At 36.8% G+C, this 23,525-nt stretch overlaps 1 protein-coding gene across 2 annotated transcripts; it reads right to left on the bottom strand.

The window, feature by feature from the left end:
* Positions 1 to 426: 426 nt before the first annotated feature.
* Positions 427 to 15,219, bottom strand: LOC137401100 (cytosolic 10-formyltetrahydrofolate dehydrogenase-like). 2 transcript variants are annotated; one of them, XM_068087459.1, is made up of 19 exons: positions 15,187 to 15,219; positions 14,824 to 14,877; positions 14,348 to 14,486; positions 13,845 to 14,079; positions 12,851 to 13,016; positions 11,839 to 12,030; positions 10,352 to 10,486; positions 10,036 to 10,256; positions 8,084 to 8,228; positions 6,467 to 6,649; positions 6,153 to 6,211; positions 5,852 to 6,073; positions 5,570 to 5,763; positions 4,898 to 5,091; positions 4,555 to 4,761; positions 3,976 to 4,139; positions 2,645 to 2,739; positions 2,447 to 2,551; positions 427 to 752 (listed from the first exon to the last, which is right to left on the bottom strand). In XM_068087459.1, the coding sequence occupies exons 2-19, from the start codon at positions 14,833 to 14,835 to the stop codon at positions 685 to 687; spliced, it is 2,736 nt and encodes a 911-aa protein (XP_067943560.1). In that variant the 5' UTR covers positions 14,836 to 14,877; positions 15,187 to 15,219; the 3' UTR covers positions 427 to 684. The 2 variants fall into 2 exon arrangements, with proteins under 2 accessions (XP_067943560.1, XP_067943561.1); XM_068087460.1 differs by having other exon boundaries at positions 15,191 to 15,219.
* Between the last annotated feature and the right edge of the window lie 8,306 nt (positions 15,220 to 23,525).

Here is a 23,525-nt window from a genome sequence, read left to right as displayed (position 1 = left end):
ATTAATACTTGCTATATAAGTGATTTATTACATGGGTCAGGCTTGCAGGTGTTTGTTAGGACAACTGTGCCTTCAAACAGTTCCAGTAACAGCAGACTTCTTGTCAAACCTGTAATATATGCTGTATTTGATCTCATACAGGTTACCAGATTGAAGATCCTCCAAAGAGCGTTTCAATAAGTTCACGAGAATTTGACCCTATTGTGACTCCATGAGCATGTACTCTTGTCATCATTTTTAAGATGTCAGTAAATTATTGCAAGTATGAGCTCCCAGAGGAGTCTGTTAATATCGAATTATATATAAGTCTGGTATCATTTTTGAAGGTCAAATCTTCTTTGCAAATACTACTTTCATAGTGTGAAATCATGCTATATCAGGCAAGAAACTGGGTAGAGCTGTACACAAGACATCACAAAATCTATTATTTTATTGTTTGTAAAGATATGTAAATAGTGAACAACCTGTTACAAATATATTATCTTCTTGTTATACATGATAAATTTTATTTATTTTGGCAAATGAAATAACATAATAATTATGAAAGATTGCGTCAGCAAAACGACATAAGATTTTTGTAGCAAAATACATGATCAACGTGAGTAGAAAGGCGCTAGAAAGGTTCACAGATAGATCAAGTCATTCAATAGGCTCTTAGTGAGTAGAGTTAGTTAACAGCGTAGGTTAGAGTTTGCTGCCGTACTCGACTGTGACGACTTTGGTCTTCAGGTATTCGTTGAGAGCCTCCTCACCTGTAAATTCAAAGAGTTCATTCAAAGAGACAGTAACTATTAATGTGACAGATAAAATTAAGGCTGTAGATGACAATACACTGTAACTGGCAATACATGACGAGGGATAATGTAGTTGGTGCTAAATAAATCAAGTAAACACTGGATCTATCTGGTATCTATTGAAACCTTATGTTTGCTGGGAAGAATGTTTTACTTTGAGGATTAAATAAAAACTATAATTTCAAAATAATCCCATGACCAAACAAGAGTGAAGCGATTGATTGGAAGATTTATGATAAATGCACATGTGCACACAACTCCCGAAAAATTATCCGTTAACGGCTGTCACCAAACCCTTGCAACGAAATCCTATCAACAAATTTAAGTATTTTTTTAGTAAAGTCGTTTAAGTACAATAATGATACAAAACGCATATAAACCTATTTCAATATGTTACCAAGCCTTTGAAAGGTTACCGCAAATTCCTAAAACTAACCCATCTGATCGGATTATACATAAATAGACAGATTTATTAGGACGAAAATCGTCACAAAACGCTTGAAAAGCTTGGTTTAATAAAAGTTAAGACCGGAAATTGAAACGCCGAGCGACAGAGAATAGAACGATAAAGTATTTCGCATTTCACGAAAAAAACGTGCACTTTCCACCAGTCTATAGCATTGTCGAATTACCGAAGGTTTCGGCAATTAACATAGATAGGAGTACAGAAATCGTTTCATTCTTGCCGATTTCAATTTTTTCATTTTCAATTTCATTTGCCGACACATTTGAGTACTTTCGTATTCTAACTGATGTCCAACGACGTATAAGTGAAGGAAATGACGATGATATTTTTTAACAGTTCTTATGAGATTATTACAATAATTAATTATAAGTTTGGATGACTACAAAACAATGACTACGTAGTACATGTAAAAGATTTTCTAAAAATCTATATCAGTGCATTTTTCTTCTAATATTGGCCGATATTGCATTTCTCTTTTTGCAGGAGGAGAGATATAAACATATAATCTTTTCCTTTCATTATTGCTATTTGTTGTATATAATAACACCCACACCCAGTACATTACAGCTACCATTGCAGTTATCCTATTTGACTGCTAATATTGCATTTCTCAACCATCAGTACCCTTTCTTTTTTCCAATATCACTTTGGTCGTGGGCTGTATGACAGTGGAATTTCTAGTTTAACAATATAATTTTGAAATATAATTTCATTAGTTGCTTTATATGACTAGCTGAAACACCCATAGCTGCCTGAAACCTGAAAACTTTTATCTCTTTTCCATTCTGTGTGTCCATCTATCTATGTACTTGCCTAACTAAGAATAACTGATTAGAGAGAGGAAAATGAGTATCTTTGTAACATGCCCATGTTTTGTTAATGGGTTTCACATAAATAAAACATGACGAAAAGGAGTGGTAATTAATAGTGAGGGCAAACTTATCATTTATATATATACAGTCATGTGCAAAAGTATGGAGATTATGTAGTATTTCTACAGTAGTTCAGTATTTCTGAAATACGTATAACCAGTTGTAATTTGTCTGAATGTAATTTGTAATATTGAGTCTTTAAGTTCAACTGTATGATAATCATAGCGTGACTCCATACTTTTGTACATGACTGTAGATAGCATCTTAAAATCTGAAAGGCAATAGCTTGGTAAAGATGAATAATCAAAACTCACCCAAGTCTTTTCCAAATCCAGATTGTTTAAATCCACCGAAAGGAGCAGCAACATCTGTCTTATTGTAAGTGTTAACAAAGCAAGTGCCAGCCTCCAGTCGACTCGCTGTAATAAAAGCACCATGAACAGTCAAAATTGATCCGTTAGGTTGTTAGGTGTGTTGACTCGACTACTTATGAGTGATTAGTTGCTACTTACAAACATCTAAAGCCTTGTCCAGATCAGATGTAAAAACACCAGAAGCGAGGGCATACTCTGTATCGTTGGCACTTTTAATTACACCATCGACATCCCTGCAATCATACAAATGAAAAGTCTACATGTAATATAGACATACACACATTGTCAGCGGCTAATCAAACATACTGATGATGAGGTCATCCTCTGCTTCAACAAGCATAACTGCATCACTGATTCTGAGTATTAATAATGAGATAGTTTTCCGATTACTCATTAGTTAAACACTGACACAGAAGTTGTAATACAGACATGATAACCTACTCTATAACTTAACACTGTATTAAAATAGAATTACTAAAATACTGTACAGACATGTCTCATCATACGAAAAATTTGAGATATGAGAAAAATTCCGAACAAATCTTTGCCTCAAGATACATATTTGAGATACAAGCATACGAGATGGTTCTCGATGTGGCTGCCAGGTGGGCAAGTATGCCAGAAGCCGCTTATAAAAACAGCATTTCTTTGTCTTTCTCGTCAAATCAATTTGAAAAAGTTGTAAAAAAGCCGACTAAAAGGCGAGGTGAAAAACAGTCAAACCGGAAGTAAAGTATAAAGCTGAATATGAAAACCAAATTAAAATTTGGTTCTATGTAACTTGAGATTAAAACTAATTTTTAATTTTGCGCTTAGTAAGCTATGTTCATTTGAGTTAAATTTAAAGTTCATGTTATGTTACGCAGTGTCACAAGTGTACCATACCGAACACGTTGCCGAGAAATCTCCCACACCGCCGCTGGCCGCTACGGTCTGTCTCGAAGGTGAGAACTCAAGACAGTATTGCACATAATAGGGTAACTATACAATTTACTGCAGATCATAACCACCATGTTACATTGTAGATTTAAGTTACTTTGTGAGCCTAAGTGATGAATTAAAACAGTTAAGCAATGCTCTAATGTGATATCCTGTTTTAGGAAGTTTTGTTTAGAGGATGGGAATGAATTAATTTGTATTTAGCTATTTTAAATGGGAAAAATTGATTAAAGATACAAAATAATTGAGATACGAGCTCAGTTCCGAAAAGTATATCATGTCGAGGTATGATTGTAATGATCAACTACACTTTTATCAAGATAAAAACAAATAAGGCCATCAGCATTCCCTAGAATTTATTAGTGTATAGAAAACATTTTATCCACTAGCAGTAGTGATATATCTCTCGGCGGCATGATAAAGCAAAACAGCAACAAGAGAGAATGCATCTAATCAGATATCAACATGTACAAATATGACAACATTAGACAGGTGTCTGCACACAAGGACCATACTGTCATGCAACCTACCCATTGGGAAAGCTAGATATAATCATGATAGGACCAAATGACTCCTCCTCGGACACAAACATATGGTCATCTACATGAGTAAGAATAGTTGGCTCAAAAAAAAGTCCTGGCCCCTCCACACGCTTTCCTCCATACACGAGACGAGCTCCTTCCGCTACTCCTTGCTGTAATGGCATGTATCTCAGGCTAAACTGGCCTAATGTGTTGTCTCTAGCCAGATTATAGAGCACAACATATGGTTGCACAAACATGATACCATGAAATGTTGAATAGTCAGCATGGAAGAGGTCAGATTGTGCTTCAATTTGCATACATTTTAAAGGGACAATTGAACCATCAAGATGACCTTGAACTTTAAAAACTGTGCAAAAATTGTTGTTTTCACTAGTGCATCACTGCAAATTTCATGTTCAAATTTTGTGCATTTTAGCAATACAAGAATGAGTTTATTTATACATTACACGCCTGGAAGAATTTTATGGAAAATAATTGAAAATTTGACACTTAATTTAATTTGTATAAATAACAAGAAAACATCAAGTTCTATGAATCTGCGGCAAAGCAAGGGAGTGACTGTACCTTGACATAGTTGAGGAGACTGTTGAGATGGGCAAGGTGATTTTGAGGACCATGGTCTACAGACCTGTCCAGAGGATCTCCTATCTTCATTTTCTTTGTCTCGGTAATAACTTTTTCTACAAATTCATCATGGATGCTTTCCTCCACAAACACTCTGCCGGCAGCAATGCAGTTTTCACCTTTGTTGAAAAAGACTCCACTCATGGCCTGAAGACATACACAAGTACAGGCCTCCTTTTAACCAACTTCAACCAAATAATAATTCTACATATAACCCGAAGCAAATGATTATTTCACCTGTCTTGTTGTGCCAATGTTTCGTATCCGTGGTCAGACAACTTACCATTCTGACAGCTTTAGTCATGTCACAGTCAGCAAATATGATGAGCGGTGATTTGCCACCAAGTTCAAGGGAACATTTCTTGAGGTTACTCTTGGCACAGGAGGCCATGATTTGCTTGCCAACAGGAGTTGACCCAGTAAAACCGATTTTACGTACTTCTGGATGGTCTATAATAGCCTGACCACACACACTTCCTGTAAAAATAAACTGAACATTAGCCTTGATTTTGTAAATTCTGCTTTTTAAAGACTCATAGAAATTAACTTTAAAAACAAGTTAAAATATTCTTCCTCAAGTACCTATACTTGTCAACTTCTTAGCCTTGGCTGTCCTGGTCATAGATGATAGGCACTACCGCTGAGTGTGCTCAGTAGTCACTCTTGGACATGAAAACTTCCCAAACCTCACAGTATCAAACCATGTTTGAGATTATTGTAAAACTTTTGGAAAATTGAAAAGAAAAATCATCAAATGCACACAGCACTTTGTGTACTTCACAATAAGCCAACACTCACTGCTGTGTTAAGAGGTATTTTACATTTCAGCACACGAAAAAGGTAAAAAAAGTGTGATGAGATCTGACAGCAATAAGCATTATAGTTTATTGTGAGGACGGATTACAAGAGGAAGATTTACCCATATTAAACAAAAATAATTGAATGTATCACAAACCTGCTCCAGGAAGAATGTTGATAACACCTGGAGGAAACCCGGCCCTAGCAGCCAGTTCTGCAAACTTGAGAGAAGTGAGAGGTGTAACCTGAGCTGGCTTGAGTACTACTGTGTTGCCGGCAGCAAGGCAAGGTGATATTTTCCAAGCAAGCATCATGAGGGGATAATTCCAGGGAGTGATTATTCCGCACACTCTATGATTGCAATAAATCAGCTGAGACTGTGAGGTCAGAAATAAAATGAGAAATCATCACAGAGTAAAAGGTAAATACTGTTGCTTACCCGATGGGTTCTCTCTTAGTAAATGAGAGATTATGGTTAGGTTTAGCATGGTTGATAGGAATTGTCTTGCCCTGAATCTTATCGCACCAGCCGGCAAAATACCTCAAAGTCTGTATGGACATGCCTATATGTGTCTTTAGTGCTAATGTGTAGACAGCACCGCTGTCCAGTGACTCTAGAGTCGCCAGCTCCTCTTGGTGTTCCTCCATCAGGTCTGCGAGTCTAAATGCAATCTATACTGTTATCTATATAATCTATGGAGATTTGGGCAACTGAAGGCAATGGAAGATGTGGACAATACCTGAACATAAGGGTTCCTCTGTCACGGGCATTCATGTCTTTCCACTCCTCAAATGCGTTCTATAATGTTGGGGGAAGGAAATAAAATGTTAGAACTTCCCATGCACTCATTTACAGAACAACAACTAGCAGGAAAGGGAGGATTGCCATGCATACATGTTCTCTTATTTAGACACCTGCACAGGCAGTCTAAATAAGTGGAGTGCTAATTATAAAAGGCTCTAAATACAAGTGCTAATTATGCTATATGTGTCACCCGCATGTTTAAACTTTGTGATTTCTATTTATTATTTATAACCAAAAGTCCGAACCAACCTTGGCACAATAGACAGCGTAGTCAACATCTTCCTTGGAGGCCTTGGCCACCTGACAGATAACTGATTCATCTGAGGGATTGATGGTGGCAAATGTTGCGCCATTTGAAGCATCTATGAACTCATTATTGATGAAGAGCTGGTTGGGGAATTGTAAATCCATATTGTTTGCTCTCAGCTTCACCTATGGACATTCAAATTAAAGATAGCAGAAAGGGGGCCGGGGAGACGAATCTGAGTGGAACAGGATGTGATAAGGACTGGATAAGGATTATATAGACAAAGTTTTGATACAAGAGACAAACTGTTGAAACTATAAACAAAGTGTTGACACTATAGACAAAGTGTTGAAACTATAGACAAAGTGTGAAACTATAGACCAAGGGTTGAAATTAGACAAAGTGTTGAAACTATAGACAAAGTGTTGATACTAGAGACAAACTGTTGAAACTATATACAAAGCGTTGAAAATATAAACAAAGTGATGAAACTATAGACAAAGGGTTGAAACTAGACAAAGTGTTGAAACTATAGACAAAGTGTTAAAACTATAGACAAAGTGTGAAACTATAGACAAAGTGTGAAACTATAGACACAGTGTGAAACTATAGACACAGTGTGAAACTATAGACAAAGTGTGAAACTATAGACAAAGTGTCAAACTATAGACAAAGTGTGAAACTATAGGCACAGTGTGAAACTATAGACAAAGTGTTGAAACTATAGACAAAGTGTGAAACTATAGACAAAGTGTGAAACTATAGACCAAGTGTTGAAACTATAGACAAAGTGTTGAAACTATAGACAAAGTGATGAAACTAAATTATAACATTTTCAACTTGAAGACACAATATCGCCATAATAGGTAGTGAAAGAACGGCATGAAATGAAAGACTTGGCAAGTAATTCTCCACAATTATTACTGAAATCATTACTACGAACAATATAACAAAATTAAGATAACAGCTAAGTTATTATTATAAAAGAGCACATCTAACTCCAATATAGAATCATAGCTGTTTTTGTTCATCATTGTTGTTTTACTGCCTATAGTCTATGGTGTTACAATGAAGCTATTCACTCCTAGCAATAATTGAAAAGAGATAAGGAGTTATTAATGCTGAGGCTATTGTAGATTCTTTTATCCACCACTACCCTGTCATACATAGTCAACTCAATAAATAATAAAAATACATTATGGCAAAACTAGAAGCTCTCCCTTGTACTTCCATTAACCAGCGTATATATTAGAATATTAGAGACCTTATTTATATGAATACGAATCAACTTGTGGCACATTTTAAATTGATAAAAGCTTCTACTCGAATGTTATATTTTATCTGGATTGTCTAACTGGATTAAAATAGTTATTCATGGTTAAGTTTAGAAATTGAGGGATATTTACAAAATCATTTGTAACAAGGATTTGCTAACTTTGACTAATATTCAAAGTGTACAACCTTAACAAATCGAACACACGACACAATTTAAGGGACAATAGCTAGAAAAGAAAACCTCTATAAAATAAAAATTACAATAGCATGCCATATAGATAATAATATCCACATAGCATTGTGTCATGGAAACAGAGTGATGAAAGAAGCCATCGGCAACCTACAGGCTGATAAGAGAACTCCATCTCCTTGTCCTCCCCTCTGTGGTTCTTCACCAAAGCTGCAGTAAACTCCTTGAATGTGGGTGACATGTAAACTTTGTCATTGGTTAGAGAGAGTCCACACTGAACTTTTACCTCCTCAATCAGTCTAGAGCAGAGACACATGAGTGATTATTCATCGGGACAACCACATCTATGCATACAGATATTCCAGCCACTGACTGGGAGTGTTCGTGTGTTGAACTAATGGCCTTTAGATTTGTGTAAAACTGGTCAATAAAGATTTCATTCTCGTTTGCGTTTTGTTCACAACAAATCGAGATCAAGAAGAGTGTAAAACAATTCAGTAAAATTTTGAAAATAATGAAATAGTGGAGCAGAAGCTGGAGAAAGTTTCGAGTGAGCCTTTGAGTAAGCACTATTCTTTGCCATAAGCCAACACATAGAAGCAACCGCGGTGACATGTAGCGTTACAAAAGTGTACCGTACCGAATGTGTTGCCGTCAAGACTCTCTCTCACAGCTGTTAGCCGCTACCGTCTGTCATGAAGGTAAGACCTCCATACAGTATTGTACATAATAATGTTACATTTTATTGCAGATCATAACCACTATAAAGGTATTTATTACTTTGTGGATGTAGGGAGTGAATTACAACAATCAAAAACATGTTTTTCGATTGTAATATCTTATTTTTAGGTGTTTTTCAAGAGAGTGGAACGAATTAATTTGTATTTAGTTATTTTAAATAGAAAAAATTGATTTGATTTGAGATACGAGTGTATTGGCATACGAGATCAGTCCCGGAATGCATTCAGCTCATGTCCCAAAGTACATGTATTATTGTACTCACAAAAATAACAACAACTAAAGGAAGGATATTGAATAACACGCTAAATTGAATTCGCAAGTGAGCTTTAATTTTAGCCTATGAAGAAACCCAATCTATAGAGCTAACAACTGTTTATAGTAGAGGTACAGCGCACCCCCGAGTTACTATGTCCCTGTTATACAGTTTTCTCTCCTTGCGATGTTGAACACAATGTTTTTTGCCGCTGCCATTTGACATTTTTCCCCATACGATACCAACAAAAATTTCTCTCGAAATTACAGTTTGGCAGACGGTGTGCTGAATATGTCGGAATAACTAAGATGCCGACATGCTATTCGCCAAAATCCCTCCCACAACGCCTGAAGAAATCCGACGCTTGCTCTCTCTCATTTCAGCATTCTTCGTGTGAAAACTAGTGGAAAGTAAGCGAAAGTGAATACATGTACCAGTACAAGTCAGGTCACACAAAAGGTGAAAATTTTTTTTTTTTTTCGATGGTCATTAAATGGCAAAGTATGCAAGAGGTCGCTTTTGAAAAGAGCATTGCTCAGGCTTTCTTGTCGAATTATATTGAAAACTTTTCATAAGATCGGCTATAAGTTATAGTGAAAACGAAGCCGGAAACAGAATAGGTGATAAAAATTCAGATAATGACAAAGTTAAAGTTTAGTTTAGTAAAATGCATACTAAAACTTAGCTTGAAGTAGGTGTTTAGTCAGCTAAATTCATTTAAGTTAAATTCAAGGTTTATGTTATACTTCTGTTTCGGAGGTAAGAACTATCTACATGCACATAGTACATCGTAATGTTACATTTTATTACATAACCACAAAATACACTAAAGTTACTGTAAGTAACTATAGTTACTAAGGTTAGTAGACTATTTTGTTAGTAATATGCAGTTAATAAGTAGTTAGTAATTAGTTAGTAATATATAGTTAATATGTACACTACTACGTATATAAAATTTTGATGTTTTTTGACCAGGAGGTACCTGCATTAGATAATTACTATGGGTTCTATACCACCCTATATGACATTTCCGTCTTGCCATGCCAGCACCGGAACAAATTGATGGTCTATGGTAGGGGTGCGCTGTAAGTGAGTGCGATACCAAAACTGACCTGACTACATCCATAGAACCAGCCCCGCAGGCAAAAAAGTCAGTGCTATCGACAACAGACTCAAGGTTGAGGATTCCCTGCCATACAGCCCTTGTCTTGCTCTGAATCTCCTTCTCTTCATCTGTCAGTTCCATACCAGCTCCCTCGGCTCCCATGTTGCTTCCAAAACTGGACGCCGGAATCATTTTGCCACCAGCTAGACCGAGTCTCTCCACATCTACCTAAAGATAGCAGACAGGTGTGAGGCAACAGAAACTAACCAGTAAACTGTGATGAATCTGAGATGAATCAGTTGGCAGACTAGAGAATCACCCACCATCTTCCCATCATTGCCGATCAGAGTCATGCCTTGAGAGTGTACGATAGCTGGCTGAGTCCAGCCGTCTATTTGAATCTCTTCTCCCTCAGGTTTGCTCGTTCTCCTCAGCTTTGACCCATAGAAGGTAACCCGCTGCAAAATATATAGACTTCATGGGAAGACAACTCTCAGTTGAAATACATTGTTAAGCTATCTATATTTCACTTTTACAAGATTATATAAGGATGGAGAACAGAATTCTCGACCATACTAAAGGACAGACAACTCAATTTGTCACAGTAGCTTGTCAGCTTTGTCTAATCACTGTTGTAAACAGGCTAGACAGTAGCCTTCTGAGTACTGCTATAATAGCAAGAGCTCAAATCTTTTTATACTCAACAGCTTGTTACATGTATGCAACTCTATAAACTACAGCAAAGCCTAGTCAGAGCATTTGATTGATTTACCTGGCTCTAAAACCACATCTAATTCTTAGCTTCTATTCTGCAATTTTTTGTTAAAAACAACGCAACATTCAAATCGAAAAACACAAATGAAGCAAAAAGCTATTTTTATTAGTGTATTTATAATAATGGATTTTTGAAACCTGGATTCTAAAAAGGATACGAGCAGTAGTAACGGTGAAAAAAAGATAAAGGCTGTGCTTTCCTTAAGACTAAAGCAAAGATCTTTGGATCAATTATTAAAAAAATCTACAAAGCTGTCTGATGGTTTTTGTGAAGAAAGTAAAAGTGATGTGAAAAAAACCAGTCCTACCTACGCACCGGTTGTCTTTGTATCGACAAGGCTGCACCTTTCCTCAATTATCTTTAACAGAAAAGCCAAAGCAATAATAAAACATATTTTTATTGACTATCACTTCATTAAATTAGCTTCTTAGATATTATTTCACAGTTAGTGCGTGATATTATTTTTTTTGATTAATCATACTTTGTCATTGTGCATGTTTGTAAGTCGGCATAAATGTATAATGTGTTTCGTTTTTACAAAAAAAAACGGCCGATATTTTTACGCAAAAAACGGCCGATTATTTTACGCAAAAAAATGGCCGATTATGATGGAACTTCACGCACAACTGCTCCATGCCTTCGGCCAGGTCGTTAAAATATTTGCTTTAAAAACTCCATCTGGTTCCTGAGAGCCTCGTAAAGACCCACCTGCGGGTGTCTGATTGGACATGAAGAAACCCTTGGCATCACCAGGCTTACCGCTAGCATTTTTATGTAATGAATTTGTTATATAGATATATATTATATATATTGAATATATATATTCAATATATATATAATATATATTTAATGCTATCGAAAATTATTTGAAGCTTTTATCATATCTTTAAGCAGTGGAACAAATTAACGGAATTCATTGCATTCTTATGACAATACTTGCTTCAAGAGACACCAGCTTCGGGACATAAAACAGATCCGAGAGCTAATTAACTCGGTATGTAGCGGTTTGACTGCATGCGTATGATGATAGCTGACCTGGTCACTGATAATAGCCCAGGCACCAGGGGAGTGGTCACAGCCTCTAATGTAATCATGGATTCCCTGAGCTGGCTGATCAAATGACAGCTTCACCAAGTCTTTCTTAAGCATCGCGTCGTATGTAGCCCCCTCCTCTGACTGCGCTATCTTAGGGGCTACACCCTCCGCTATCATCCTTACTGCCAGACCCTGTGACAGCACATATAAAACTTGAAAGACAACTGACAACACTGCAGCACTCAGACTGTGCAAATAATGTGGAATTTAATTTAATGCTCCACCTCAATTTATATCAATTTGCACCTTCATTTAATAATACATTTAAATTAAATATATTTACATATTTTATTTCCAGCTTGATAGTTCTGTGTGTTTACAAGTTACTTCAAAGTTGGAAGGAGCAAAATAAAAATGACCCTCAGATCACATGGCTTGTTGTGAATGAATAGGCCTACAATGTAGTATCATTGTGTAGCTAGATGATTAATCTTTCTAGGTCTTTCCAATTTATGGTATGTTTATGTAAGCTTATGGTAGGGCAACTCTATAAAACTGCCGTTATATAAGTCACTGTGTGACATAAGTGGTATTAGTGTTTGTGTTTGGTTAAGGAATGGCAAATTAAATACAGCCAACTGAAGCCATTGTAAAAATTCTGTTAAACTTGCATGCCATAATTTCCAATATATTAACCACCAGTGGTTGTTACCTTAACTTTGAATAGGCATGCACACACACTATACTGCGCGTTGACCTTATCATGCAAGGTGTAAAGTCATGCACAATCAAGGCTACCGTATAATGAAGAAATGCCAGCAATGTGCAGCATCATCACCGGCGCATATGTTTGCATGACTGTCATAAAATTAACAGAGAAGTGTACAAGCACGACTACTGTGCGTGAATTACCTAACGAGGTGAAGCACAAAGGGCATACTATTATGGACTACATGTGACCATAAAGCCAGGCAAAAGCATTCATCACTATGACAGTGTAAAAACTTATTACCATAGCCTTAACCCCTTCTGGATAAAGAAACCTCTTGTATAATGTATTGAGGGTGTCATTTGGGTCCACTGCGCATTCTCTAATCAGAAGGATAGGTCCTGTGTCTAAGCCATCATCTGGCCAGAATATGGTGAATCCTGCTTTTTTATCCCCTTGCATTAATGTCCTAGAGGAGAAGCACAAGTTCTTGAGAATACGACTGAGGTAGCTAGATTAAAGGCTATATACAGGCAAATAAACAGTTTTTTCATAAATGAAATACTGGTAGATGGACAGGAGGCACTATTACAATCCCAAACCAGTTTAAGATGAGATAACAAAAACGTTTATATCCATAATCATCACTTGATAACAGAAGAAACCGATTCTATAAATTCAGTTAAATTTATAGAATAATCCAAAATACAGAGCTAAACTAATGGAAAAAGCCAAACACCAAAACCTCTAAGTAGATTTACCTTCACACATGATGCATAGGAAACTGTTTTGTTTACTCAAGTGCTGAGTGTGAGATAAAGATTGGAAATATTTATTGACAAAGCATGCGTGATAAGACGCGAGGAGTGTGAGATGCGCAGCATAGATAGCCTGACTTACACGATAGCAGTGGAAATGTGAACATTTGCCGGCTTAATCGGCCAAATTCCAGTCTGAAGGCACACTTAAAGTCCTCTATGTGAGAATGTGGATGTATTTAGATGCACATTGCAAACAATTATTCAAGTTCGCTAATGTGTTCCTTGTGTATTGTTTCTCTTCAAAGTTATTTCGAATAATAACACCCAACAGAAAAAAGGCAACGAGATCAGTATAACTACTATTGTACTTTCATTCCATCACTAGGCGCAGTTCCTTTTCAGCAATACTAGAATATTCTAAATGTTTCTTTAACTATAATTATAAATATAGCAAAAGTAATTTTCTAGCAATATCCATTCGTAAGTTTTAAACTATTTCTGAATAGCTCTTACACAAAACTTGCGATAAAACCTACCAGTTGATGGCCGATGCCCCACGATGCCGAGGAAGAATAGAGGGATGGTAACAAATGGAATCATATTTGGGATGTGTAACAACTTCCATGGGAATAAACTGAGAGCAGAATGGCATGACATTAAGCTCAGCACCTACACTGCAGTATTCTTCAAATACCTCCGGAATCACTTTTCCCTTGCTTCTCCATGTTTTATTCTTGACAACCTTAACGCCATCAGCAGCTGCTGCTAATGCTAAAAATTTAACAACTAATTGGTCAACTCAATGTACATGCATTGAATAGATAGTTTTATCCTTCTAACTTTCACTGATAATAGAGAAATAGGCTGGATTAATAGTTGGCTGTCAACAGACTCTCTTTTAGGTTCACAAACAAAATACCTTTCAGAATGACCACAATTGGAATTTTCATCACATTCTTATAAACCCAGTTTTATTAATATTTAGCTTGAAAAACTAAACTTATTGGACACAATAGTCATAGTGATGAACTGCACCAACCTAGAAGGTCTTGTCTGCCATCTTTATCCGGAATTGTAAAAACGGCCACAATCTCGTGGCCTTGCCGCTTCAACAACTTATAGACGTCCGCACCAAACTTGCTCTGACCAATAACGGCAATCTTCAGCGATAACAATTTCTATATAAAAAAAACAAGACTAAACATTAAAAGAGCATAACACACAAACCTTATGAATTTAATTTTTAGCACCACGCCAAATAACTGTTCACTCCCAGCTTTAAAATTGTTTAGAACTGGACATTATATATATTATCCACTTCTACTGTAGTTAAATAATGGTGGCAAGATAATAATATATTAAGGAAAAGCAGAAAAGCTCTCAGAGTTCATAAACACTTTTTTGTACCCAAACACCAATGCTGGTTAGTGCTCTATTGTTAAAATAGAGATGCTTTAAGAACTAAGTTAAACCCAGCTTTCAATTCGTTTCGCATATGACAATTGTTATAATTACCGGTGTTTCCATTCTACGGCTCTATTTGATGCTGAAACAGACGACCAACAGATCCTGTAAGAGAGTGGTACATATTACTATGACACCAAATATGACTATAACTATTAGCTTGTTAATAAAATATTCTGATCAAGTTTTTATTTGAAGTTAAAATGATTCACCTATGCAAATTAAGACAGAAAACAATTCTTTAACTATGCTTGCTTTTCAATCATATTAAAAAAAGATTGGCACTGTGTTTCTAAATGCTCGTTTAGGTTTAGCAATATCCCAAAAACTCATTTGTTTTACACACGTTGTGCTGAATAAAAAGATGCTACCAACTATTCACCACAACGATTGAAAATAAAGTGCTTTACTCACTCACTATCCACTGCGACTTCCAATCTTGCAAACATAGGGTCTAGGTGAAGCAGTTGATCCCTGGTACAATCGGCAAATAATTTAATATCCACCCGCACTAAAGTTCATAGTAACTATTGGAGGCTAGGCAATAATTCGAACTAAACTTTTTAATTAACGAATCTTACGGTTATAGCGACGGCAAAAAATGGGCAGAATGGGCTTTGGATGCCAGTCTAGGAAACGTCTAGCCAGGTCAGAGCCGTAGTTTCTACTGTGAAACTAGGTATACGACACTGGGTCATCCCGGTGCCGCGCGTGAGACATCACTGAGTCGCTGTAATCAGAGTAGGTGGGCGTTGACAGCTTCCTTTTATCAAGCAAGCTTCGTTAGCGATAATGATATTTCAAAAATGTAGGCAGAGATACAGTTAATGATGCATATTTTAACAAAACTATTTGTAATCGCACTTACACCATAGATCAAAGATAATGGTACTTATGATGACTGTTAGTCAACAAAAACCAATAACCAAGATTCAATTATGATATTTAGAGCGATCAGTGTAAACGGGCAACACGTTTTTTGATAGCACAAGCACCAAAATTAGTCTGTGACTATGGTGCCCGTTAATAAATACTGTCAAGTACTAACACATTTTATAGTCAGTGATATAATATTAATGCGTGTTGTACTTTTTTGCCATTTTACAATTTGCTTTCAATAACCTATCAGTACGATCTGCTTTAATTTTAATCACATACTCGACATCTTCGTTATACTTTAGACAAATCACGTCTTCATAGTTCTCATTAAGGGTCAAAATAAGTTTAATGTGAGCTCTTGCATTTTTGAGTGGATCTTCCCAACTGATCAGTTATAGATGCACATGAACACAAACGCATAACTTTTCATATTTTCTGTTGCTGGATTGTTGTAGATTAACAGTTTGAATAAACAGACAGTAAGTTCTGTTAGAAATACGCATCTCTTTTCATCAATTATACAACTTTACAAGTACATGTAGATATAATTTATTGATTTTACAATCCAGCACAGCAAAGGACATATGCTGCTATACGTGCATCAATTAATACAAGCATTATTCTGGTATTCAATGCATGACCTCACAAATACATTTAGATGCGTATATGTACAAATAATAACATGACAACATACTATTAAAAATTTGAGCTGACACATTTAGGAGAAAAAAAGATAATAATAATACTAGATAATTGAAAACATCTTTGTACAACTCATGCTAGTTCAAGTTCACCGGTTTTACCAGATTTAAGTCTAACTAGTTGACCATCGTGAGTAGTCATCAAAACTTCTTGTTCATCATAACTGTTATGTTTATGGTGCCTGTGCTGGTTCAACTTGCTGGGCGACTGATCACATTTGGCAGAATGTGAAGACTTGTTGTCATAGCTTGTTGTATCATCTCTGCGACTTGACTTACTGGAGCGTTGAGGGCCGTGGCTAGTGATCTCACCAGGTAGTCGTTGATGCTCCCTACTAGAATTCGAGTCATTTCGTGATCGCCTGTCAGAAACACGACCTCGTCGTGAAGTTCTTCTTTCATTCCAGCTTGTATGTCTGTCCATGAAAAAGTTTTCTCTTTTGGAATTATACGTATGACCCTTGTTGGAATTATGCTCCGAGCTAAAATTGGAATGTCTGTGACTATCAGAGCCTCCTTTTGACCGGGAACATTTTCTTCTTTTGGGATTATGATGCTGCTTGTAATGAGGCTCACTCGTTCTCTCTGAATGCCTCCCAACTCGATCCTGGCCGCTACTAGCATACATAAAGTCTGGTGGCCTTTTTTCGCTGAAAGAGTTTTGGCTCGGAACAGATCTGCTCTCAGTCCAGTAAGTTGAATGCGACTCGTTTAAGTTTTGATATGCCGATCCTTTTGGCTGACTCGATCTGTAGGAAACTACAGGAGCCTTAGTAGCAGATCCATCGACTAAGTTCATTGCAGCACCTGATAATACAACAACATGCTCTGTTGCACATTTGCAACAATTGAAAGTTAATGCAATATCATCATTATTACATACATATGATTAAGAGAGAAGGTGGTCTGACCAATGCTTGGCAAAAGACCCACTAAATCTAGAAATAGTCATTACAAATTGTTCTCCCATACACTATTTAAACCATGTAAAGCCAAAAAACTTCCCCAATAAGGGCTTTTCATAGTTAAATTGCCTTACAACAGAATTAAAATCAGCCTACATATTACTTACAGATAAAGTAAAAATGTTTGAACATTTTTGAAGTTTTCATTATAGCAATATAAAAGATACTCGCACAAAAGGCTTCTTGGAAAACTCAAAAAGGATGTGACCACTCCCATGAGTGTTGTAACAAAAACTGTCATTCCCATCTAGTACCCCTATTGCGTTTACCCCTATTGTGTTTAAAAAGTCAAGTGCAACCCCTGTTGTGTTTGCAGAGGCAAGTGGTGCTTATTACCCATCATGGCTAATATGACTTGATGTCTGAAAAGAGTGAAACAAGAGCATCTTAAGTTCACAAGCGAGACAAGTTTAACTCGAGAGTGCAACAGGAACAAACTAATATAACACTACCATCCGCACTACATGGCTTCTACAAGGACTGTATGTGATATTGGGTACCCTAAACAGTGGTGTCACAAATAGGAGCTAAACTGAAAACGGTCCAACAAGTTTAATACCAGTCGAAAATATTCGTTTGCAAAGCCTTCAATTACAAAATTATTAACCCCAGGCTGAAGGAACGTAAGACAACTGCGCTTATTAAAAATTAATAATTATATGGCCCTAGGATTTGTTGTAATGTAATTAAAATTGTTTAACTGGTAACTAATATAATAGCCTAAAATCAGTTTTCATGGCAGTTGGTCGGAGCTAAATGGTATGCAGATATTTTCCAAAAAAAGCCTTTAATCCAATGGTTGATGTAAGAACTTGTATATGTTGCATAAGAAACAACTCCTAGCTGAAATTTTGCAAAGATTTAGCCTGTCTCTTGCCCAGTTTGGACAAAGTAAAAAGCATCTATTTTTTTAAAGTTATCTGACTTTGGACGGGCTTTCGTCTTCATGTAACAAATTGAAATGCTTTTTCGAGGGGCTTCATTATTGTATTATAACTGATATCGATAAACACTCAAGAAAATAAGAACTTTTGGTTTGAAGCGTCGTAATATTGATCAATAGCAATATTGATCAGTAACATTATGCTATTCGCCATCTACTTGATAACTATTTTTAAAAATAGCTATTAAATAACTTATAACAGGATGCAGCAGTTGACTTTAAGAGCAACTTAAAAATTTTTAGCTGTCTTGAAGGGAAAGCTAATTTAATGTATAATTTTTAAAATAAGATGTAGGAAATTAACAAAAATATTTTAGTTATATTTGGTTTAATCAAAAAATGCTTGAGCTACTCACAGTTTTGTGTCAAACTTACCTGAAGGATGCGCCTTTCTACCATAGGAATATTGTCTAGTCTCTGCCCCACTATGCTCATGACTTCTGTTGTGGCCACCAATCGAACTAGACACCCGATTCCACCTGCTAGTATAATATTGGGTTGGAGGGTGTGACAGGCCATAATTGAATGACTGATGAGTAGAATTATCATTTTTTCTGACATTCCTATGCCTCAAATCCACATCTTCATTGGTACTATCAAGAGCAAGGTGTTTGTCCAAGTCTCTCGACCAATCTGGTTGTGAAATTCCGATGTCAACATTACTACCACACCTATCCCTTCCATCCTGGTTGTGACACCAATTACTGCTAGGTCTTCCAGTGAGTCGTAAATCCATATCTTTACATGGACTGCGACTGCGCTTTTGTGACCAATGTCGGTCTCTATGAGAGGAACCTTCTCGGACTCTCGGGGATGGGCATCTATTATAACGATCACTGTAAGAAGCCTTGGGGTGATCAACAGACTGGATTACACTGCTCGAGTGAGAATTTTGTATTGAATGATCAGAATACACTGACGAATCACTAGATATTGAATTCAAACAGTCCGGGGACACCAAAGTGGCACCTTCATCCACATCGGTATATGGTATAGCTTGTGTTGGTGCTTTGGTAGTTTTAGGTATCATTGAGTTTTCAGCTGAGATCTGGCTGCCACAGTTATCCACAATAGGTCCTTTCTGTTGAGCCAGCACATCTGGAAAGGTTTGCTCGTTGGAAATGACTCTTGCGCTATTATTACTAAATATGGATTCATCATCTCTATGCAACTCTGTTTTGAATTGTAAATCTTTAGAAACTACAACATGTTTGTCACTGGGCATTTTATTCGAGTCTTGTCCATCATCTGCAGGCTCCTGAGGAGTTGAACAAGTCACTATTTGGCGCTTTTGCGAGGCTTTATTCTCCAAGTCAAATTTGAAACTACTTGTGGATAGTAAGGATTGCATTTCGCTAGTTGAAAATGGTGATACTTGCAACTCCAATTCACCTCTAGGCGATCCAGCTGGTAGGTTTTCTGTTTCTCCGGTTACAGGTAGGGTTTCTTGTATATTTGCTTTCTGTTCCACACAAAGCACACTATCGGATTGATGAGATGAACCTTCCATTTTAGATTCAATACTTGTAGTATTTGAAGACTTAGAAGAATCCAGTAATAGATGACTAAATGACACATCATGGGATGTTTCTATGTGATTTTCCGCACTTCTCCGTTTCCCAGACGGTATTACAGTCAACTCAGAAGGTTCATCATGATTGAGAGGAAGAACTGGTGAAAGGAGAGCAGCCTGTTTCTCTTCCTCCTCAAAGGGAAGCTCATGCTTTTTGCCAATAATATACTTCCAGCGTTCAAAATCGGCAAGTTGAATGTTCAGATGATTAGTCGCAATATGCGAGTGCAAATAGTCTATATCATCAAAGCGTCGGTTGCACTGGAAGCAGTGTGTAAATGAGTGAAAATCTGTATGGTAAATGATATCTTTCAATCCATGAAGAACAACATTACACAAACTGCAAAAATATGTTAAGTTTTTGTATGGGTCGTGTGAGATATTGCTGCTTGACAAATTGCCACACAGATGAGTACCCGCAGTAGAATTGGAAGATATATTTGTTCGGTCAAGAACGTAGTCAATGGCACGCAGCCGATTTTCGGTTTCAGTTCGAACACCTCGAGATTCCAGAAACTGCTTTTTCATGGACATGATGGTATTGGGAGACAAATTGGTAGTTATACCATAGACCCCACATTTTTGATCCGCAGTATCAATCGGTTTCTTTGTCCCAGCTAAAAAAAACAATGAAGTTAAACCTAAATAATTTCAATTTAGTTCATTGTAATCATCACTTTTTTAATTTACCTGATATTTACAGATATCATATGAACAGGATGAATAATGGATATCATTGTTCAGCTTATCACTAAGTTGCTATATATTAGAAGTATGACCTAGCCTGCTGCACACCAAAAAGAGCACCAACCCAAATATTGATTAATGATCTGGATGAAACATATTGTGTTCTCAATAGTGCATGTCAGCATTAAAAATATACATGAAACAAAACAGTGATTGTATTCTAATTTATGCGATAAAGAAAACAATATTCAAAAAAATTAATGAAAATTCTCTCACCTGTGCTTGTTTTGCATTGCTCATCACGAGATCGAGGGCCTCGTTTGAGATATTCATGTAACTTGATCTTCTTTTTCCTTTTTTCAGGAGTTACAAAATCTCTTTCTTCGTTTTCTGGCGTCTCCAAAAGATCATCAGTGCTTCGTGAACTGACTTCCTGCACTGCTTCTAGAGTGGTAGGTGAGTCAGCTTTATTTTGTGCTCGTTTACTTTTTTTGGAAAAGATTCCAGTTTGGATCTGGTCAGCCGGCCTCTTCTGGGACTGAGAAGATGTTGTTTCAGCACTATCCTGTACATTTTCTTTCTTTAAATTATCTTTTGCATTGCTTTGTTTCACATTTTTCGAACCCCGTTTGCCATCTGTAGCTCTTGATTGAACGTTTCGCTGCCGTTTACTCGGGTTACGCAACTTACTGCTGACAACTGAATCAGGCTTTGTTACACAGGCATCTTGAGCACTAACTTTAGAACTCTGTAAAGCAGTGCACTTTGCTTTCACAACTCGTTTTGTTTTTTGTTTTATAACACGTTTAGTCCTTGCTTTAACGACTCGCTCAGTTTTGGGCTTTTTACAACGTTTTTGCTTACTCTTTGTCTTTGATATTAATACCTGAGGAGAGCAAACAGCCTCGAATGGACAACATTTAACATCCGTGGTCTCTGAAAAAACTATTGGAGTCTTTTCACTCAAAGCGGACGCAGTAGCCACACCATTTGAAGATTCTGAACTTTTTGGTGTAACGTCACATACAGCATCATTTGTTAAAAGTGCTGGTACTGAGTGGGAAACTTCTTTAGCAACCTCGGGCAGCTCATCAGCACTGACGCAGCTACTGTCAGATGGGGTTATGACACAAGTCAAAGACTTAGTCGATCTTGTCATGTGAGTAGGTAGAGGGAGCTTAACGTTTGCGCTAATAAAAGATTCAGCAGATGAATTCTGTTGGATTACAGAGTCCGAATGAAGACTTGAGTTGGCAACATGACTGTAAGTTGTTGTCCCTTCACAAGGCGCATGTTTAAGATTTTCTACAGTATCAAGCTTGTCAACATTAAAAATCACAGTTAAAAACTCAGGGTCTTTGGAGGTGGACACTTGTACGGGTAACGCAATCGTGGAAACATCGACCAACTCTGAACTGTTGTTGGACTCGGACGGTAATTGCGATGTCATATTCAATGTGGAGACACCTACAGGTGTCTCCACAATATTAGCTGGTAGTTTACAACTCGAGACTTCTTTTGGCAAGGTTGGTTTCATTTCTACACTCACTACTTGCATACGGTTCTTTTCAACTAAAGCAGAAGAGTTGCGAACAAAATATTTGCTACTCGATTTCCCAGGGAATTCTGACACAAAGTTAGTAGAACTGTCAACAGTTTCATCTTGAAACAGCGTGTTAACTGCAGCTTGATGTTGATTATGTAGCAGTTGGGTTGGATCATAGCTAGCTGGCACAGCTTTACTTGGTGAATTAGAAACCCTTCTTCTCTGCAAAAAAAACATTGTCTTCCAATTAATTACAAGCTGCCCCGAACTTTCTAGCATTATGCCGATATAGTCGATACGCAAAAGTAATAGATTTAGTGGCAAAAAATGATCTCAAATTAGTGTACATGATGTATTTTCTCAAAGCAGCAAAAGGATGAGTAGTAAGAGAAATATTCTTGGACGTATTTATTCAGAGACATCTAGTCTTTCATAGTCTTTGTGAGGTATGCCAGTGGTTTCACTGTGTGCGGCTAGAAAACACACAACTTATGACAAAATAATAGAATATGCATTACTATGTAGACATACAGACCTCTGTATAGCACACTGTTGTCCGCTTAACAACCAACTCTTCATCATCATCATCATCTTGTTCAATATCACTTCCAGCGGTGTTACCAGTGGGAACCTCTCCTTTCTATAGAAACATGGTACACCAGCATAAAACAATTTGAACATCAAAAATATTGATGATGTCAAGCTTCTGGGCATACAAATAACCAGCATTTACTGTTCGCAAGCCATGTCAATGTTACTATCTGAAAAACTAGACCCAGCCATCATCTCATGCTCTAATCAGCTCAGAAAAATAGGTGTAGAGTAAAAGGCCTATCACTCTTTTACCAGAATCAGTCATTTTGCTTTGCGCTGCTCCAAGCTGGTATCCCTTAGTATCAAAAACTGATAAAGAAAAATTAGAAGCTTTCAAAAATTATGCTTCAGGGTTATGCTACCTGATATGGACAGTCACTACCAGCGTCTAAATGCCCTTAATGATGAGGAGCTAAATGTGTTTTATATATTTGCTGTTTAAAATACTCAAAACCTATCTCCAATCTGTCTGACCATTCACTACATTCCTTCTTCCCAAAAACAAACATTGCACTTTATACCAAACACCAACACCTTGTCAATTTACTTTTTAGAACAAGGCTATACAAAAAGAGCTTTTTTTCAAAACACATGATTTACTTTACCAACTTTTGTTTTTTCGCCTCACAGCCTAAATTGCTTTAAATGGTAAATAAATAAAATTAATAGGTATCTATTTAAAAAACTAAGAGCTGCTTATGTAGCTATATGGACTCAAATCAAGCAAAAACAAAATAAAAAAATAATAGTATGCTACTAACTGTATCCTTTGTCGTTCCTACATCAGTTAATGGTGCGGCTGCAGAGGTCAGCTCGTCACTCATGGCCTCTAACGCAGTCGAGTTTGAAAGGTCGCTAGTTGACA

The sequence above is a fragment of the Watersipora subatra genome, chromosome 7 (genome assembly GCF_963576615.1).
Source record: "Watersipora subatra chromosome 7, tzWatSuba1.1, whole genome shotgun sequence".
In the NCBI taxonomy this organism is placed as follows: Eukaryota; Metazoa; Bryozoa; class Gymnolaemata; order Cheilostomatida; family Watersiporidae; genus Watersipora; species Watersipora subatra.
Note: the sequence above shows the minus strand (reverse complement) of the source record. Positions and strands in the feature narration are given on the sequence as shown.